We start from the raw sequence: 22,044 nt of genomic DNA, 5'->3' as shown, positions 1-22,044 counted from the left end.
CCTTTCCGAACTTTGATTACCCTCTGAGCGTCTTCCGCGTTGCTGGGAACACAACAGCACTCCTGGGAGCCTGGAGGTTGACGGAAGTTCTCTGGGCGAGGGAAGAAATGGATGAACCTGGTTCTTGTACGTTAAATAAAGAATGGAGCGTCGTCTGGTAAGGGATGGAGATGGAAAGGGGTGAAAACTCCCGGGAATGCAACCCTGCAACCTTTGTATTCTTCTTCCTTTCAAAAATACATTAAAGGCTTATCGTGTCTTGGATTTCATTACGAGCATAATTCTTCTCGTTCGCTGCTTTTCTACCACGAGACAAGGTGAGTCATAAGTAGAGATATATTTTTATCGATTTGTAAGTTCTTGTTACAGATATATGGACAGAGAGAAAGAGAAAGAAAGTAGGGGAGAAAGACATAGGGAAGAGAGAAGGAAGAGAGACAGTGACCGGCAGAGAGAAAGAAGAGCAGACTAGAGACAAAGAAAGAGTGTGTCGCCCCAGTCGAATTTGTTCATGTTACCATTTGAAAATAGAAAGTGCAACATCTGCGTGAGCATACCTTATCTATGACTCGCACAAGATTGAGAATGTTCGAAAACTAATTTAAATTTCTTTAAGGCAACAAAATTAATCATTGTATAAACGGTTTTGGCTTTGAAAAATTATATTAGAAAGGTATGTTATTTACAACTTGAACTATTTAATGTAAATATTGTAAACATCTATTTTGCATGTCGTAATTATGTAAATCTATAGAAACCTGTAAATATCCACCAAGTTTCCTTGGTTTTTCGTAAATAACCGTGTAGTATAAATAGAAGCCGATTTTCTGTATATTTCGGCCATCTTGCCCGATTGCCGGTATCACAAGTTTACCTTGTAGGGAGAACTGCCCGCTCTTCGGACGCTGCAATTTGCTTGGGTTAGTTTCTCAAACCTGCTGCTTCGGCTCTAGTTGCTTGTGATACCGAAAAGCAATCGTGACTAATCCTGGAAGGGTTACCCGTTTCGGATGTCATAAAAATCTGCATCAGCTAACCTGAATCTATTATTGCCAAGGATTAAGTATTAATGTATATTGTGCATTAATGCTAATAAACTCGACTTTTGTTGGAAGAAAGTTCCATACCTTTTCATTGCTAAAAACTAAGGAAAGGTAAGATAGTTACCCTAACAGCTATCTGAGAAGTTCGATCCTGGGTAACGTAGTAATTAACGTAGACCCTAGAAGACCGAGAAGGTGCGTGTCAAGAGATGAGATAAGAGAGAGAGAGAGAGAGAGAGAGAGAGAGAGAGAGAGAGAGGAAGCAGAAGAGGCAGAATGAATAGAGAAGAAGGAAAAGAGAAAAACGCAGCAAGAAAGAAACATATACAGAACAGAAGGAAGAGAGAAAAGAGTGGGAATAAATAGGAAAGAAGGAAAAGAGACAGTAAAAAAGAGGCCCAAACAGAAATAACAAATAGTAGGATGGAAGAAAGAGAGAGAGAGATAGGAAAAGAGAACGAAGGGAGAAACAGAGCCAGGGAGAGAGAAGAGCAGACTAGAGAGAGAAAGAACGAAAGAGAGCAGAGGGAAGGGGGAGAAAAAGAAAAAGAGAGGGAGATAGATAATGTTTGAAGACAGGGAGTACTAGGAAATGTTAATATATCAGAAAAAGTTTTATAAGTTTATACCATTCCTTTCTTATTGACCCTCTCTCTTACTAATTGTCTTTCTGCTCTTTACATCTCAATATCTCTCTTTTTTGCATTTTTTCCCCACCTTCTTCTCTCTCTTTTGTGCCATCTTTCGTGTAAATACGAAAAGGAACTGTTCGACACTTGAAAATATGAAATATTACAGAAATAATTAACAAGCAGTGTGCTTCCCTAAAATAGCATTCTAGAAATTTCAATATACTGTGGAATGACATATAATTCTTATACATACATAAGAATTATTAATTTATGTCTATTAAAAATTTCCACTTTCATGGATAACATAATATAGTTTTGAATTGGGAGTGGTTAGCACATCGCGCTGCGACGCCAAGGGTCCCAGGTTCGAATCCCGTTCGGGCATGGTTATTTGTGAATGTCCATTCATCAATTTCATCACTCATCCCCATCTTCGCAAATTAGCCAAGAGGCACAGAACGCGAAGTAAAATAAAATAAATCAAATCAAATCAAAATAAAAAAAAGTTTTGAATTGGCATCGGTTTTTAAAAAATCATAAACCGTACCACATCATGGATAAAACGAAATTGGGAAGAAACGTACAACATTGAAATATTCACCCACTCATGGTTTTAGAGATTTAGTGTCGACTTCAGCAGTTCTTACTTACTGCGATACGCAATGATACGAAACAAAGTAATTGTTTATTAATGATGACACTATGTAATATGACTTGAATGTACATAGCAGCCTCGGCGACTGAACGTGTTGAGTGCTTCACTTACCACCGAAGGTTCCAGGTTCAAGTCATGGACTTGTGCGTTCTATTCATCCTCATCTTCGCGATAAGTCAAAAGTGGAAGAAAGAACAAGTTTTCTACAAAAACTCAGCGGAATCAGACTTAGAAGCGAGAATCTCCAATTTTCCCATAGTTCATGAAACCGCTTTATGCAGATCCTGCGCCCGGCCCAAGGGCAGCCTCTCTTTTACTCCCCCCCTCCCAGCACTTGCCTATGGCTCTTAATACAGTTGAACGTACATTCAATCTCCTCTGCATTTATACATGCTTGTTTTCACATCTGTGAACATCACACAGGAAAAATGATGTTTTCGCAGTGGCGTAAAAAAAATGTTTGTTTTGAACGAACGAGCCAACTCGTGTTTTGCTCGTTGCATGGCATTCGTCTCTCTCCAAGTAGTTCATAATATGGACACGAGATGCCAGCACAGGCGCCGAGCAGTCTCGTGTCGATTTTTCACTCCGCCATCTGCTGGAGATACTAGGAAACAGCTCACATGACAGCACACACACACACACACACACGCACACTGGGATTGATAGTTTTTAATAATGTAAATCAGACGTGATATACAGTGGCTCCGGAAAGTATTCGTCTGAGCACAATCAGACTGTCAAACCACGTATAGCACTTTGCAAAAGAAGAAAAGCATGAGCAAAATGTAATACCGACACACGTCCACATTCGTTCTGCTAAAATCAAGAGAAAAAGCAAAGATATTTCCTGCTGTGTTCGAACAGACACAAATATCGAAAATCATGTCATATTACGCACACAACTAGTATTCGTCTGCTACATAGTTCCATGAAATCACACCCCCTAGGTACTCGCTTTTGAGAAACAAGGTGAATCTCGTGTAGTGCAATTACGAGCTTTCTTCCGTTTCAACAGGGAATGTGCGTTTCGGAGGCCAGGGTTGGACCTGTGTGAAAAAATGGGGCGCAAATCGAAGGAAACTACCGAAGAGGAAAGGAGTATTGTGGTGAGTTTGTTTCGTAGTGGTAACCAAAACACTCAGTAGGCCAATCACCACAATTAAAAGTATTGTGTATAGGTTTAAGAACACAAGAACATACAAAAATGCCCCAAGAAATGGCCGACCTCCAAAGCTCACACAGAAAGAAAAACGTGTGATAATGCGGAAAGTTGCGAAAAATCCGAAAGTGAGTGCCCCAAAGTTGGCTGCTGAGGTTTCAAATGAAACTGGAAAAACGGTCTCAGCAGAAACAGTAAGAAGTGTTCTCCACCAAGCTGGGTATCGGGGAAGAATTGCCCGTAGAAAACAGTACATCAACAAACGCAACAGGAAGAAAAGGACTGACTACGCCAAAGCACACAAAAATGACACATATGACTACTGGAAGAAAGTCATATTCGGAGATGAGAGCAAAATTTAATCTTTTCAAGTCAAATGGACGGGTTATGATGGTGTGGTGGAAGAAGAACACAGAACTGGCTGAGAAGAATCTAACACCGACTGTGAAACATGGTAGAGGTTCAATACTTGTATGGGGTTGCATGAGTGCCAGTGGTGTTGGGGATCTGTGCTTTGTGGAAGGCATCATGGATCCTAAAGTATACATCAACATCCTGAAGTTCCACCTTCCCAAAAGTGTGCATGATATGGGTCTATCCGATGGATACATCTTCACCCAAGATAATGACCCTAAGCATACAGCTCACAACACCAAGTTGTGGTTACTCTAAAATACACCACACTGGATGGAAACACCTCTACGGTCTCCAGATGTTAATCCCATAGAGCATGTGTGGAATATGCTGGAGGAAAACATACACAAACATAACATTTGTAATAAAAATGATCTGAAGAAAGCTCTAATGACAAAATGGCGTAATATTTCACAGGAAACGACAAGTAATTTGGTTCGATCAACGCCACGAAGGACGGAAGCCATCCTTAAAAGCAAAGGTGGTCCCACCAAGTATTAACCATTTGTATAGATGCGACACTTTTATTTTTATGTATTGGAGACGAATATTTATTTGGCATCGGATGATGCGTGTTAATGAATTTTCTGTTGTAATTCACTTTGTATGACAAATACGACATTTCCTTTTGTATATTTTTTTGTGTGCAAACGAATAAGTAATCGAGTGCAATTTGTGTTCTTTTTTATTGTAATTTAATGCCAGTCTGTACATCCAATAACCCATTCCTCTATACAGACAAATACTTTCTGGAGCCACTGTACATGTCCATTGCCTATGTGTGATATGTTGATTGTTTTTGTTATTTCGTGAGCCCACGGCCTGGTAAATTCGTCTTTTAAAAGTCGATGCCCATCACCACAATAATTTTACTCGTAAATAACTTTTCTAATATTATTTAACATCATAAATTAATTAATATATACCGTTGAAATGTATTATTAATAAATAAATTATGGCGTACCATGCCCTGTTCGATTAAGAAATATTGACCCTGGCAGACCTTGTCAGCTCCTGCTCAGAAATGTGTAGAATAAGCTTTCTACAGGAAATGGTAAGAACACTGGCCTTTGGCAAGAGGTGACGAGAGGCCAAGCGAGGGTTTAAATAGGTGCGCATGAGAGCGACACGAGGTCTTTTAATCTTGGAATCATCGGAGAAGCAGGAGCTATTGGGCTATTTTCTAATCCGAACAGGGTAAGCTAGTCTACACCCCTTATCTGCCATTCGCATTGCTCACTTCAGTCTAAAACGAATCATGAGTCTATTTTAATGAATAGTTAGATATTTGTACCTGCCCATTTAGGGCTGTCTCTACCATCAACAAGTACTAATCGGGAGGGGCAAGTTACATCCCTATTTAAGATCCCCGCGTTCAGGTAGGAACGCTACGTGGTGAGATGCTTGGGCTTTTCATCCATTTTACGGAAATGTGATGAAAATTAGAGATACGTGTTCGAGTTGCGCAATTTTTCATTTATATCATTCGAAATAAATGAAAATTGAAATTTGTTAAATAGTGACATGTCAGAATTGTTAGCGAATCTTTATTTTTGGGGCAAGCTGCGTAGCACGCAGTTTTAATGTTAATGATGGTTAACGTCGATACTCAGCTTTAATTCAGAACACTTTACCTTTTTTACCAATAAGTGATATAAATTATAAAACAAAGTTTGAATGAAGGCTAAATAAATAAAAGGCGGAAAATGTCATTTGACGCCGTAACACTGGAACACCATTAAAATGAAAATATGACTTCATCAAAAGTAATATATGTATATATTGACTAAATTATATATATAGCCCCTGGCTTCTCCCAAAATATAAAATAATGTGCAATATAAAACTAGTTATGACATGGCACAATAAAATAAACGAAAATATCTAGGATTAAATATTGATAAATATATAAAAGTAATATGTAGATGGTATAAAATATATCCCCTGGTATCAGAAAATTAACCCGACGAAATCCATTAATATCATGTCAGAAGTGTCAAAGCATTGTAAAAAATGAGGAACTGACGAAAAAAAATAATTAACCCAAAATCTGGTAACGTCACAGCTGTTAAAACGGACCTAGCCACAAGTAAATTCGGGAGCACTAAGATATAATAAAGAGTAAATGACAAGGCTCCAATGACGTTAAGATCATTAATTACGAAAGATACATAAAAATGGATGAATAAATCAAGGCGACATAGTGACGCATTGTTAACGCTCACTAGTCAAGGGTGGTTTGCGCTTGCATAGGCCTGACGTATAGCATAAATAAACAGTTAAAATGAAGTTCCAAATTAGTAATAGGATAACAGTAACGGGAAAATGGGACAAAATATTTCATGAAACAAATTGATCTAAATAAACGGAGAAAAATGGAAAAAAACCGGTTTAGAATACTAACAAAAAAAAATCAAATTAAAATTGCTCAAAGCAAAGCATAAACATCCCGGGTGTGACCCTAGGAGGTTGCCTTGACCGGTCTGAAACCGTCGGCAAAATAAGGGGGGGCGCATTTGTCTCTCTTAGGTAAAATGTAAATTCAAAACTGAAACTAATCTGGGTTATTGATTTAGAAAACATTTCTTGGCTATCTGTGAAGTAAATTTACGGTTCTGAACGCTACGATGGCACAATCATAGTTCGATTATTGATTGATTTAAAATTTTTGGGTGCGTCGGCACGTTTGGGCATTTTGCACCCTTCAGTGTACACGGGGATATATCCTCTTATCTACAATTTTTATCTAAGAGTTCGATTGTGTCTAAACTTTTGTCAAATATAAAATTTGGTTTAAATTAGTTGAATTAGTTAAATTAGTTTGTCTATAGATTTTCGATTTTTTGATGTCATTCCACGTCAATTCATCCAGGCCATGTCACCCACCATCCCCGATTTTGATGAAATTCGGTATGCTTATAGAACTTTTGATGCTGATTACAAAAATGACAACTTTTTTTAAATTGGTCAACGGGTTCAGAAGTTACACGCTTTTTAAGATCTCCGTGTACGCCACATGCGGCTCCACTTTGAATGTCACGCATTAGGTTATAAACGATTGTATCTTCCCTCGGGTTTGCCGTAGAAACTTCAAGTTTGTTTTTTTTGTTCAGAATAGTATAAGCTTTCATTTAAATAACGTTTCAGATGAATGCATCAATAAACATGTATTTTTATATATAGTTTTATGTATTTTTTTAGAAAAATAAATGACTAACTTCAAGAGCGAATTTCATGCAATGCCCCCCCCTTCAATTTCCACCCAATTTTATATGTAGATAGCTCAGAGTGTGTACTAATGCCTGATGAAAAAATTGTGATGGGCGGTTCAGAGACAGGATGATTAAAAATCATTTGCATAAAATGACATTAAAAGTAAATCTATTTAAAAATTAGCACAAAACCTGAAGCACAAAGGGAAGCTCTTGCCCTCTCCCAAATTTATAGATTAATTTAAAATTTGCAAGTAGTAATTACAGTGGAACTCATATTGAAGTTCCTCGATTTTACATTTTCCTTCATTTTGCATTCAATCTTGGTGGTCCCAACATAGTAAATTGTTTAGAAATTTTCTAAGATTTTACATTTTCCCGCGTATTAATTTTTTTTCAGCTTGGTCTCCTGGATAACGTAAACTCGAGGTTCCACTGTATCTAAGTTAGTTTCAACAGTCTTCATTTTTTTAAAAAAAATTATATATTATATAATTATATATATATAATCATTATTAACATTCTCAAGTTTAGCAAATTTATCTTCGAGAACATTCTTTTTGTGCATTTTATCTCAATATGGAAGTTCTTTTTTGGCTACTCTTCATGGGGATACGGAATATGAAGTAAGAATTAATACTACACATTTGTGCTGATTGAAGTTTTTTTTCAAATTGAGTTTTTCGCCATATACACCACAGAAAATATCCTTGTGACGGGATGGTTGGAACAGAAAAAAATACTTGTATAGACTTCTATAGTATAATGCAACAAGTACGGCAATTATGTACCAATTCCGTAGAAACAGTATTCAAGGCATAAATTTCTTTGTAATCATCTAGGGTGAAATGACAACCCACAGTACAATGTGTCAGCGACTGCAAAGTACTACAACACTACCAGGAAGTATGCACTATTTTGAACTTACAGGTTCCGTAAGTTACTTTTTACAAGTAACTGGGTTTCTTTTTCAGTTACTGTAACAGTAACGTACTGTTAATGATCATTGATTTGTGTAAAAGTTACACAAAATCAATGATAATGAAGACTTCCGTGTTTTACTTATGTTTCTAGTACATAATATGTATTCATATATTTACATTATTACTGCTAATAAATGATGGAAAACACAGTCAGCTTTGCTTGAACGATTATAATTAAAAAATCATTTGTATGCTGACCACGGTATTTTGAATATGGTGTCATTGATACCACTTGCACCTATTTCTTTCTCCTCCATTCCAAGTTCAACAAGATCCAAAGATCCACTCCCTCGACAATGACTTTTTCCTAGCTGGACAACAACATTCCAAACGAACACAGCAGTCTACCAAAAACAATGGAGTTTTCACATGCAATTAGAAATGAATTACAGTAAAGCGTGGATGTTCTAAATTTAGCATGCAACAAAGCATAGCTTCCTTGCCAGCAATTCCAAGAAAATCCTTTCACGTAGCATCCGGAGAAGGTACATATTTTATTTTTATAGTCTTGAACAGAATTGTCCAATTTAGCTATTTCCCTACTGCAAAAAGTAACTCTGTTACCGTTGTTAACGTTACAGGTACTTACTTTTAAAAGTAGCTAGTTACAGTTAGAATTCCTAAATAAAAAGTAACTGTACTTCTAACTTTGTAACTATTTACTTCGAAACACTAGTTGTTTAACAGTCAGAGCAAAATAGTATGTGCTGATGTAATATGTTTTGTATAACTGTATGGTTTGACTTTTGTGAAGAAGTGGCTTTCCGAATTCAAACTGTAAACAGTTATGTAGTAGCATGTGTGTGCGTGACTCAAACTTGTTTGTAGGATTGCTTCAAAAGTCCACGTGAAAATGGAGATGCAGCTATTAAATTCTCGCATCCACTTGATCCATCAACTTCCTACTACTGGCCACAAAATATTCTGTGTCCAGTGGACATTAACAATACAAATCTATGGACATATGTACTTATTGATAAGTCAAATACTTTAGTGTGTTTGGAATGGTCAAAATATCCATGTAAAATGTGAACGGCACAATTTATACAAGTAGTACATGGAATTTTGGCAATGCATAGAGTACAATTTTTAGGTACTATCTTAATGGGTGTCACTTGGAAACTATCTTCGGGTTGAGATAATCACAAAGTTTTCCATCGCATAAAAATAGTGTCCAGGATTATTTGATAAATACATTTGAAAAACCACAATTATTACTCTTTATTCGTTTGTTCCTCAAGTGCCAGGAGGATCACAAAATATATTTAACTTGTAAATTTTAATTAATATATAAATTCGGTAGTGGCAAGTGTTTCCCCTTGCCCCGCCAGGTTACGCCTATGCTTACATTCACATATAGTGAACATAAATTTTGAATATTGTAGCTTGAAACATATTGTACTTCAGGTTTTGTGCTAATTTTTAAGAAGATTTAATTTTAATGTCATTTTATGCAAATGATTTTTTAATCACCCTGTCTCTGAACCGCCCATCACCATTTTTTCATCAGGCATTAGTACACACTCTGAGCTACCTACATATAAAATTGGGTGGAAATTGATTGTGTTGCAAAATATGTTATTATAAAGGTATAAGACCTCATTTTTTTTCTTTGTGCACACCCAAATATGAAGTTCTAGCTACGCCTATGGGTCCCGGGTTCGATACCCGGGGGAGGCACATAGTAGTTCGGATCCCACTTTAAACTGCAGGTCCAGGCCCGATTAGCCTTTCTGTGCATAAAGTGGAATTAAAACACCAACTCAGTCAATCATAAATATCACTTCTAATAATCGACTCTCTATTTCTCTTCCTTTCCTCAATGGTTCCGGGCTTAAGATACCAACCTCGGAATGGGTGTCCATTCGTCAATATGATCTTCAGCATTCTTCCTCGTCATCGTGGTTAGCCTTAAACACAGAAAAGTAATGTAAAAATAATAAAAAATTATACAAATACAATTTCAGTGTTGTTTATAGTCTTAGCTACTTATCTTGGCTGCATATATCAAAGCGAGATTTTAAACCTAATTTTTTTCTTGCTTGTTCAAAGCGGTAAGAGCGGTATACTGCAGGGGAAGGCGTTTGTGAGATCAGGCATGGCCAAAAGGAGGTGAAGAGGGAAGAAGTGGAGAATTATTTCCGTTTAAGTAGCCTGACCTATAGGTTACCATATTTCTCTGTATCTATCTTTCTCAAAAATAAATCTGGCCGAAGTAGGGGTGTAGCGAAGAAACTACTGTGCTGATATAAATCTAAAGGATCTGTTGCCTCTGTCTGTTCCAGGAGTCTGTGGAGCAGCGTCGCGAATAACGGTAGAGAAAAGGAGAAAACGAGTGGGCGGAGCAAAGCAAAGTACTGATGTGCCATCTCACGCGTTCATTGGTCGAGCCCTCTCGAGTCACTACTTGCTCAGAGGACTTGTTTTCGTTATCTTGCTGCACAGATTCCTGGAATAGAGTAGGGGAACAGTCCACGTCAACATTTTTTTATTTTTTTTTTTAAAAAAGGCAACATATCCCGTCGAAAGAGATAATTCCACACGGGTAAAAGAGCATCATTGAAAGATCACGCGAAAACAGGGCTGGCTCGGTCGCTCAGTTGGTAAAGAAATGGCACCGAGTTCAAGTCCTGATAGTGCCTGAATTTTTCACTGAAATTTTTACATAGAGTGATGGAAGATTTCTTCAATTACAGTGTCAACGATATCTCATATGAACTTCTATTCATTGAACGCACTGTGAAATGTGAAACAAATTTCACAGAGAATCTTGTATGCTGACTACGAAATCGTTGCTCTTTACAGTACGGAAACTTTTTGTTGCGTTTTTCAACTCCATCATTTGAGAAATTCATATCTGTTCGATATACAAAATTCCAGATATTTAGAGTAACGGCTCCTTAATGACTGTGGTACGAAACTAAGCGTTTGAGGGGCTTCATTAACAACGCAATGTCTCGACTCGATTTGTCAAACATGTATCTAGATTTCATCTCTAAAAGTTTTGGGGCGTTTGGTCTCATTCTAGATATTATCTGTTAAATTTAACTTCATGTCCTCTAATAAATGAAACACCACCAAAAGATCGTGTATATATATAAAATACCAATTTATCCTTTTGACACTTCATTTCAGAGACATATTCCTTACAACTGTACATGTACAATCGTAGAACGAAATCCTTCCCCCACAAGACTACTGTTATTAAGGCCTGGGTTGTTAAAGGTACAGGAATCCATAAACTCTAATGGGTTCTATTGGGTTCCGTTGCAAGACTGGAACCTTTTTCCTCCCACAATTTAAATTCGGTCCAAGTTGCGTATTGTTTCATTGAAAAAAAGGTTCCTGGACCGTATTTTAATTGTTCCTGAAAAAAGTCCCTGGACCGTATTCAAATTGATGCGGGAAAAAGGTTCCTGGACCGAATTGAAATTCTTCCGTAAAAAAGGTTCCTGGACCGAATTGAAATTCATTCGAAATAAAAAGGTTCCTGGACCGAATTTAAATTCATCCGGAAAAAGGATCCTGGACCGAATTGAAATGATTTAAATATGAAAAGGTTACACACTGTCTAGAACTCATTTAGGTTTGCTGATTTTCTCTCCCAGTCCGGGATTGAGTTCATTTACAATTCCTGGACCAGGGTTGACCGATTAAAAATTGCCTTCTAAAAATGTCCGCGAGTATGTTTTACATTAGAATGTCACACTGCGGTTGTAGAAAACGTAGTGCAGGGAATAAATCAAAACGCTGTTGTTCTCTCGTGGGCCAGGTTCAAAAACTCCCTTGTCGGAGAGTTACTGTACATAACGCAATGGACTATATTAGTGTGACGTCACATTGAGTTCAAACAAACCAGTCACGTGTTGCTCCGGCATCCGATCCAGGAACCGCAGCCAATAGGAGCCGTCGATGAGGTAACGTGAGGCTGATGTGTTCCCAGCAGATATTAAAACAGGAAAGGGCAGTGTTGCTACAACCAAGTGAAGAAACGCGCGCGAGAGAATGGGGCTACATGGAGAGTGGTAACGTGACTGCAGCGTTTGCGTCTCGCCCATTTATACCTTGTTCCTTAGATTCTGGAGACAGCCAGCACCTGGATTAGTCTTTCATGCTCACAAGTGGATAATTGTTTATCGTCAGGTCCGTATTCGATCCAAGTTGCGTATTGTTTCATTTCAATACGGAACTTGGACCCTATTTAAAATGATTCGGAAAAAAAGGTTCCTGGACCGTATTTAAATTGAACCTGGAATAAAGGTTCCTGGACCGAATTTAAATTCATTCAGAAAAAGGTTTCCTGGATCGTATTTAAATTGATCCTGGAATAAAGATTCCTGAACCGTATATAAATTCATGCTGAAAAAAGGTTCCTGGACCGAATTGAAATACTTTACAGATAAAAAGGTTCTTTACGGTCCAGAACCCATTTACGCTTGCTGATTTTCTCTCCTGGACCGGAATTGAATTTATTAAAATTCCTGGACCATTAACAACCCTGATGAAGGCTCTACAGGGAAAATATTTTTTTTCCATGACTGTACACCATTGCTTCACAAAATCATACCAACAAAGTCACAGAATACTAACCTGTTAGTTCAAATCTGTCTTCGCTTTCCATAACATTTAGCCATCTTTAATCTCGACACTACGCATAGCTGAGAGCCATGCTCAATGTCTAGCCGACTTCAATTTTCTTTCATGCAAAATTCTCCGAATATACTTAAGACGGTAATGAAAAAACGGAAGAAGTCAGGAAGGGGGAAGAGATTAGCTTAAATGAGACGTATATTGGACAGTTCATTAAATCTCAAAGAACATGAACATAAAAGAAACACCGAGATTATGTAAAAATAAAATAAAGAACCAAAGCGAGCAGAATATAACGTAGCCTCATGCAGTGAGGAAAACATGGTAAGAAGCTATTCATCAACGTCTTTTAATATCCACGGAGGGGTAAACCAAAGCGATAGCAGCAGAAGGAGGGTCCGCAGCCAGCAGAGCGCGCTAAGCAATATATTACACAGGAGAATCGCTTACGTTCAGGTCCGCGCGAAAGTCCTCGGAAGCTGGTTTTCGAAGGATTACGTTACACACGAGCAAACACGGCCTGCAACCTCGTTTTGTAGGTAGAGGAGGAAAAAACCAAGCGCTTGTGCGGAGAATTTACGGTGGTTGTGCATGTAAACTCAAAAACCCGTGATTTAGCCCAGACTGGTCTAATTAGTATTAGCTGGGATGACATTTTTTTTGTTTGAAGTCAATGCATCCAGATTATCTCCTTTTCTCTCTATTTCCCATCCTGCAGTGTATGTGTGTGTGTGAGATAGAGGAAGAGTATGTGTGTTTTAGTTTGAACGGAGTGTTCAAATGTATGTATGTATGTTTGAGATTTTCTTTTAAGTCCACTTTATGCACAGGTGTGTATGTTTCTAGTCATTACTTGGTACATCATCATTAACAAAACACGCATAACTGTTGTGAATAAAGAGTATACATTTTTAAAAAAAATCTTGTAGCATTGTTAATATAACAAGCAATTATCAGTGGAGCGAGTTTTGAGTTTCTTCTTAAGTCCACTTTGGGCACAGAAGGGCTACTTGGGATTGGACCTACAGTCTAAAGTGGTATTCGAACCACTGCATGCCTCCACCGGGTACTCCTGATTACGAGACGACGACACGCGGAAGTACGGTGAACAGGAGTCGAGGTTCTGTGCAGGTCCTTTTGCCTGTGGTCTCACTATACTAATTCTTGGGACGGCGTAGGAACCAGTGGCGGCTCGTGGTCTGGCTCTATGGGTGTGCACTTCAGTCTACCGTCCAGAAGTGTTATACCACCCCTGTGAAATACTCACACTCGTTTGTGCGTACATAATGAAGCTTAATATATTGGCAACCCAAGTTTTGACCACCTTTCACTGAAAATGGGGCTATGACATAGTTATACGTATTTCATGATCTAAATCTTCTTATGTAGATGTCACTCTTGTCTGATGCATGTTTTCTAACTAGGAATTTAATCATAGGTGATGGTGATTATCTCGAAGATAATAAAAATGTTCGAAGGCACTAAAAACTCTCAACTAAGCACCGAAAGATACAAACTGCAAGTTATTTTAATTGTTATTATTTTCTTGGGCACCATGTGTAGCCTCAGTCGAATATGTGTACATTTTTAATCTAGCATTGCAACATTTGTGCTTACATGAATCAGTAAGATTCATAAAAATCGAAACATATGCAGGAGATTTGTTGTTATTTTAGATATCAAGATTAACTATTGTCAAATTTCGTTTGCAATTAGAAAAAAAAATTAAGAAGTTATGTCAATTTCAAATTTAATTATTGTATGTAGAAGTTGTAAAGGCCATGAGGGTAGAATGGCGGATTTCTAGCCCCTGGACGGAAACAGACGTTGCTAGGGAGTATGAAACGGGCATTTTCACCCTTTCAAAAAGGATAAGTGAGTGTCTCGTGCTCTCGCCGACGTGGTTCGCTTATTTGAAAAGTTTTCAATGTAATGTTATGTGTGTATGGGCTCTAATATGGTACAAATATTGTATATTTTCTTAATAATAAACTAAGTAAGTAATATCCGTTTCAAGATAGTTAGCAGGATGTTTTGTATAAAATAATTCAATAGCGACCTAAATCGAATAAGCAATACTTTCGTCTCTTGTCATTTTCGCATTTTTAAACGTAATTGAAAAATAATTGTTTTCCGTCATTCCCCTCGAATCCCTACCTCTTCTCTGTAATTAATTCTGATGCTCATGTTTTGAAATTCGAAAAGTCTAGCATAATTCCCTTACAGTAGTTTTCGGTGTGAGAATAAACATTCTCAAGTTTCCTAGCAACGTCCGTTTCCATGGTCAACAACAAGCACGGCAAGCTCTAAAGAATTGCTTGTTATTATACCTCCAAACATTAAGTTGAAACAAGCATGATGTAGATATTTTCGCATTGAGTATACCAATATATACGTAATTTTATTTGGCTGGACTGAATTTTCTTCTTATGTAGATGTCACCCTTGTTTGAGGCACTTTTTCAGAACCGAGAGTCCATTCATCTGTGTGTGATCTGTGAGAAATATAATGTATCTCGACAATTAAGAATTGAAGGAAACAATGTGTCCTGCAAGAAATGCCCGTGGAAACGGTTGCTAAGGAAGGTGAAGTGAGCGATTTTTAAATTTTTTCGGTCTTTTGGGACGATTTCATGGGGGGGGGGGGTCCTTCATGGAGAACATTTATGTCAGCGAGTCAGTGGTGGGATTGGGGCTTTATATAGTATATTTGATTAGCTTTTAAGTATTCACAAAACACAAGGGTTGGATAAAAAGTAATGGCAACACTGGTATAATTGCTACTTGACTGTATTGGCAGAGGAGCACGTGTTACATTCCTTCAATGTAATCCCCCCCCCATCTCTACGACCTTCTGCCACACGTATGGAAGGCGTCGTACACCGTCAGCGCGCCCATCTCTGTCGATGTCCCGCAGTGACCGCCCTATAGCACGTATGATGGCTTCGCGCGTGTCGTAGTGCTTCCCGCCCAGTGGTTCCTTCATTTTGGCAAAAGAATCGCAATCACACGGTATCATACCGGTGAATACGGCGGATGTTCCAGTACCTCCCACTACCAGTTATGCAGGAGCGCCGTCACAGTGTTCGCAGTGTGACACTTTGCATTGTCAAGCAGGATGATGGGACACCGTGCCAGAACGTGCCGTCGCTTCCTTCTTAATGCGAGACGAAGGTGGTGTTGCAAGAAGGTGCAGTAGTAGGCTGCGTTGACCGTCTGCCTAAGAGACGATGTTCTTCTTGCCTAAACATATTGTTAGGGCGCTTGCACTCTCGTCCTCTGCTTCAGAGCACTGCTGTTTTTGAATGAATAACATACAATCGCACCCCACTCACTATACTTCCTCGTCTGACATTCCTTTATCAATCACGAAACGGTTGTGGCGCTGTGACTCGCCCCTTTCACGGGACAGCAGTGTTGCCATTACTTTTTATCCAACCCTTGTACATAATCTCGGTGCAGGTGCACCCAGTTCTTTATGCACGGAAAGGCCTGTGGCACTATATATATATATATATATATATATATATATATATATATATATATATATATATATATATATATATATAAATATTAATAAATATTAGTTCCTTGTTCTTTGAAAGTTTTCGGAAATTCAGTCAGGAGATTTGGGGAAGCATACAAGGAGGAACCAATTGCTTAACTTTCGGAGCCAGAGCTCACGGGGGTTGATCTTCGAGGCAGCTCGTGAGAAGACTAAATCTCGAAGCGCGCGGCGCGGAATATCAATAGCCGAAGCTGCTTCAAGCAGAGACAATTTTTCCATCTCCCAATGGTGATTCGGTGACTGCTCTGATGGACATGCTCGTACGTGCGTGCCATTGCTTATGACCCTGGAGAAGCTGCAGACGCTAGAGTTTCTGGTCACGCCGAGGTACAAACACTGTACTTTTCCTACGGGAGTTCAGAAGCCAGCTGGCGGTGTAAAGATGCGTTTAAGTCTAAATAGGCTAATCAAGACTGGACTCATAGTTTAAACTGGATTCCAAAACTCTGTGCAATGTTCTTCAACAGGGACTCGAAGTCGGGACCCGCTGATTACACTAAAAGATGAACATACGAGGGACAGCCAAATGAAAGAAAAAACGTAATTTGTCTTTTTATCTAGTAGATTTCTACATGTAAAGTTTCACAAGTTTGCTGCATTTTAGCATAGACCGATTGCTGATCCACAAATATTTTCAAGTCTCAGTTAGTGCCGGTATACCTCAGAGGCGAAGATATAGTACAAGCAATGCAAGCACTGCTTGCATAATTTGAATATCATTTAATGTACTTAATGTTCTAACAGTATTTCGTTTCCATCGCACTCGATTTCGCGAAAAAATGCGGCCGCAAACTCCCCCAGCAGCTCTGTAGCAAGCACCAGCCTCAATGCTTGCAGCCGTTCTGAGGGAAAATAAGGCCTCCGAAGGAGTCACATGGCGAAGCGTGAAATTCTGGTGGAACCCGTCCACAAAGCTTCTACAAAAAGCTGTGCTTTCCGAGCTTGCGTGATTCCCGAAAATAGCCGAGTTCAACCGAAAGCAGAAGGATTAATCTATGGGTACGTTGCCAGCAAAAACTAGTAACGAATATTTGTCTTCATGAACACGTAAACAAGATCGCAAATATAATAATAATTGTTAGTCATAAAATAACTAAAAGAAGTTATTATCACTGATCTAAATTCCATATATATCATATTATATTACAAATTATTTTCGATTTCGCGAAATGTAAAACGCGTAAAAAAAAGTTGACATTGGGAGTTGGGGCAGTGGAATTTCTGCACCCCCGTGAAGAGTTTTCTCAGGGAGGGAGGGAAGATTGGACGGACCTTGGTCCTGCACCCTGCTTCCTGGTCGGTCCAGCTCAAATTACGCCAGAAGTGTTGACCGCTACCAGTGTTTGCAACTGCCAAATTATTTACGCAGTAATTCAAGTGAGCTCTTTCACAAATTTTACAATCAATAAATTGACTGTTTTTGAATAAAACTTGGGGTGAAAATAAAGCTTTCTGAGAAAGAACTATCTACTGATATTTGTACATGGCATAGAAGTAAATCGTATACATTCTGCATATTATGAGCACAAGAATATGTTTTAATGATTGATTGATTGATTTGTTGTTTTAAGTCCACTTTATGCACAGTAAGGCTAATCGGGACTGGACCTACAGTTTAAAATGGGATCTGAAACACTTGTGTGCCTCCACCGGGTATCGAACCCGGAACCCCTTGATTACAAGGCGACGACACTACCACTGCGCCATCGGGGAGGCCCGAATATGTTTTAAGTTCTATTATTATGACGCAAGTGGTGTTCCCAGGGTCTTTTTACGGTCCCCATTTTGTCATCTTTTCCTTCCTTTGACGTTTTTTCTTAGATATACTGGGCCAAAAGGGGGTTATGTATACCATCCACCCCCTCCCTTCGCCTCGGGCACGCCATTGAATGACACTTTATTACTTAAATATTAATGTACATACTCGTTCTGCTGAAATGATTCTGATTCCTCCGCGTAATTTTTATCTCCAAACTGATATATCTTTCCTTTGTGACGGATAAAATTAAGGAAATAGGTTGGTATCACTTTCTGTTGTTTCAGAGATTTTCAAAGTGATCTTGTGTGGATGCTTGCATTTGCAGTTGTGGAAAGCGCGTGGGATAGTGTGAGTGATTGTTGCTTCGTGTTTTGTGCTGTGAATTTATCGGAATGAACGCGTATTTAGGAACGGTTGATGTGAAGTGCGGGTGTATTATTGAGCAATTGAAAATTGCTTCGTTTAGCTCGAGAGAGATAAGTGTTAAAATGAAAATCGTGGAAGGGGGTCGATCAACACCAAGAGTTTGAAATTTATTGTGGTGAGTACATCGTCTATGCATGTGTTTCTTTGCTTTGAAATGATTTTTTTATTGTTTGTGTTTAACTTTTTATTTAGTGTTTAAGTTACTCCAATGCGGTTTTTAGGGTGCCCAAAAATACTAAATTACATCATGCAGCGTAAAATAAACAAATGATTCCCATTTTTTAAAATCTAAATCGGTTTGGTCACCGTTTGACCATATTAAATAATAATGAACAAATAAAGGTACTAATAAGTAAGAAATTCCGTCTCCCTTTAGTCGTATGCGGAAAGTTCGCATATGTAAAACGTTTAATATCATGTGAATAACGTTAGTAGTGTATATTGAGCGTTTCAAAGTCGTACTTAGTAGGTATTCTCTTTTTTTATCAATTGAATATCACTTTTTGACATATTTTGACAATTTTTTGTTGATGTTTTAGCGTTTGACGATTTTTCAGTGCAATTTTCACTGCATCTCATTTTTTCCCACTCGTACTTGGTAGGTATGCATTTGTAGCCTCTTTTTTATCAATTGAAAATCAGTTTTTGACATATTTTGACAAATTTTTGTCGATGTTTTAGCGTTTAGCGATGTTTTTGTAAAATTTCCTATTTTTCCCTTTTTTCTCACTCGTACTTGGTACGAATGCCACGATCTTACGTGATATAACTTAACCTATTCATTTTTTTTTCGTGCTAAACTACACGAGAGCCTCTACGTGCTTTGACCTACTTTAGAGTAGAACCATAAAGACAGAGCTGCAACCGAAAGTGAGGCTCGAAGTGAGGCTCGGTGAGGCTCGACTTAATAGTTTGCTCTTGTAAGACATAAGCCTTATTTTCTCGCAGTGTTGCCAACATTTTACTCGAAATAAAATCACCAAGGTTTTTTTCTTGGTCTAACCTATGTTATTGAACTGCGTCGTCACGTCCAAACCTGCATGACTTCCGAACACTATTGGTTTTATTCATATTTTTTCTTACGTATAGGTGTATATGATGAATCCCCAAACAGATTTTTCCTAAGTCTTACTGTTTCCAAGATAACCCCACTTCCGGTTGCCATTTTGGATTTCTGAACATAGGTTCTATTCATACTTTTTCTCACGTATAGGTGTACCTGATGAATCTGCAAACAGATTTTTCCTAAGTCTTACAGTTTCCAAGATAACCCCACTTCCGGTCGCCATTTTGGATTTCCGAACATAGGTTCTATTCATATTTTACTTACATATAGGCGTACGTGACGAATCCGCAAACAGATTTTTTCTAAGTCTTACCGTTTCAAAGATAACCCCACTTCCGGTCGCCATTTTGGATTTCCAAGCATAGGTTCTATTCATATTTTACTTACATATAGGCGTACATGACGAATTCGCAAACAGATTTTTCCTAAGTCTCACCGTTTCTAAGATAACTAGTAGTGCAGATTAGACAGTTCACAAACCGAAAATGGAGCTCGGTGGAGCTCGGTGGGGCTCGCCAAACCTCAAAAACTCACTTTCTCTCCACGTTCCGCGCCTTATTTATTGCGCTGACGATGTTTCACAGCGTAGAAAACAGCACCAAAACATCAAAAACTCATTTTGATTATTTGGAGCTCACCAAAACCTCAAAAACTTATTTTTATTAATTGAGGTTCACCAAACCTCAAAAACTCTCATTTTCTCTCTATGTTCAGCGCCTCATTTATTGCGCTGACACAACGTGATGAGTAAATAATGCAGTCTCTTATTCTTGAAGGATGAATGCACCTTATCGTAATTTTCCAAGCCCCGGTCAAATGTTTGTATATCGTGACCTTTGTAAACCTCTCTCTCGGGAACGATGTACCACACACACGCGCGTGCACGCCTATATTGTGACGCAAACAAACAAACAAATAATATTTTTTTTAAGATTCCTGGCCCCTAACCCCACTTCCGGTCGCCATTTTGGATTTCCGAACATAGGTTCTATTCATACTTTTTCTCACATATAGGCGTACGTGATGAATCCGCAAACAGATTTTTCCTAAGTCTTACCGTTTTCAAGATAACCCCACTTCCGGTCGCCATTTTGGATTTCCGAACATAGGTTCTATTCATACTTTTACTCACGTATTCACCCAGCGATGCGTCTCTGCTCACGAACCTTTCGAAAGCTGCGTGCTCTAACTTTCTGTCTGCTTTGTGACGTGCATCCAGATCCGTCTGCGTGGTGTTGTAAGCGATGTCGTGATTTTTGCATGCGGCGTCCAACGGATTCACACCCTTGCCCCCTCTCTCTAATTTTTTCTCGAGTTTGGTACCCGGTCCGCAGTACTGGTAGCCAGGTAAATGCATCTGAAAAGGTAACTTGTTACCTTTTGAGAACAGGCACCTGTACGTGTTCTCGAAAAGTTTGGAGCAATCCAAATACTAGCAACTGATGAAACTGTACGATGGTCTGGACATTGCAACGTTCGCCTCGGAAATAAAACCACTCGACGATTGTCGTGAAAATTCAGTCGTTGTGTTCGACGACGCCATCCTGGAAAAACAAAATCAACGACTTTCTAAACGTTGCAACGTTGTGAGAAACGACGTTTATTGTATATAAATACAATCGTAGCTTTTTATGTCTGGCAATACTGTTGGGGGGGCCTAGTGTTGGCAACACTGTGGGTTTACTGTAGCCTTTTATGAGGGGGTCTATTGCCCTCTGTTTACATCTGGCAACTCTATTGGATGTTCCTTTTTTGAGGCTCGAAATTATTATTTGAGGCTTGAAATCATAATTTGATGCTTGTCGGTGTTGCGTACCCACTCTACAAAAATTCCACTATATGATTTTTCACTGGCTAAGCTAACCTACAAATAGGAATTGGCAGCACTGACTTATAAACCCACTGGGTCCTCTTGGCATGTTTTTTTCATGATGTGTTGCTAGGCTATTGGGCATCTTGGCGTATACAATGTATATATTTTGAGAGGGGGGTTATAGCTTTTTATGCTGTACGAATACTGGAAGCTTGACAGTGACAACCAACAGAGTGGGTAAACCTACATCCAGGAACTGGCAACACTAGTTTCTGACAGTGAATTTGAAATAAAATATTAAACAAAATACATGAGTAAGCACTGTGATTACAAATAGTACCAGTGTTATGCCCCCAACTCCAACTGGACAACTGGGGAAAATAATTGTACAACAATTTGTACCTAATTGTACAATACTTGTACCTAATTGTACAACATATACACAGACATAAAAGAGAGAGCCTTCCCGTAACTTACCTCATGTACAATTTATATGATTTTACAACTGTGAAAAGAAAGCATATGTGTTCTGTATGCACACATTCATTCTTATTTTTCGAAGTTGAATGAAAGCACATGTTTTTACGCTCTCGTAATACTAACCTTGCTCCACTGATTTTAAATTGCTTCCATCCGCTTTTTTTTTCTGTGTTATTTCCGCATGCACGCAACATTCGCTTTCAATAGTTTAATGAAATACAGAAGGAGTGTTAGTTTAGCAG

General features: G+C 38.6%; 1 protein-coding gene across 1 annotated transcript in view; it reads right to left on the bottom strand.

The window, feature by feature from the left end:
• The window catches only part of spdo (sanpodo), a 281,416-nt gene that overhangs the window by 40,014 nt on the left and 219,358 nt on the right, over positions 1-22,044 (bottom strand). Inside the window, exon 2 of the mRNA XM_083142171.1 lies at positions 9,949-10,011. Within this exon, the coding sequence (XP_082998297.1) occupies positions 9,949-10,001 (53 nt within the window). The 5' untranslated portion in view covers positions 10,002-10,011. The remainder of the gene's footprint in view (positions 1-9,948; positions 10,012-22,044) is intronic.

This window comes from Lepisma saccharinum, chromosome 1, assembly GCF_977018435.1.
Source record: "Lepisma saccharinum chromosome 1, izLepSacc3.1, whole genome shotgun sequence".
In the NCBI taxonomy this organism is placed as follows: Eukaryota; Metazoa; Arthropoda; class Insecta; order Zygentoma; family Lepismatidae; genus Lepisma; species Lepisma saccharinum.
The sequence above is the reverse complement of the archived record's forward strand: the minus strand, read 5'-3'. Positions and strand labels throughout refer to the sequence as shown.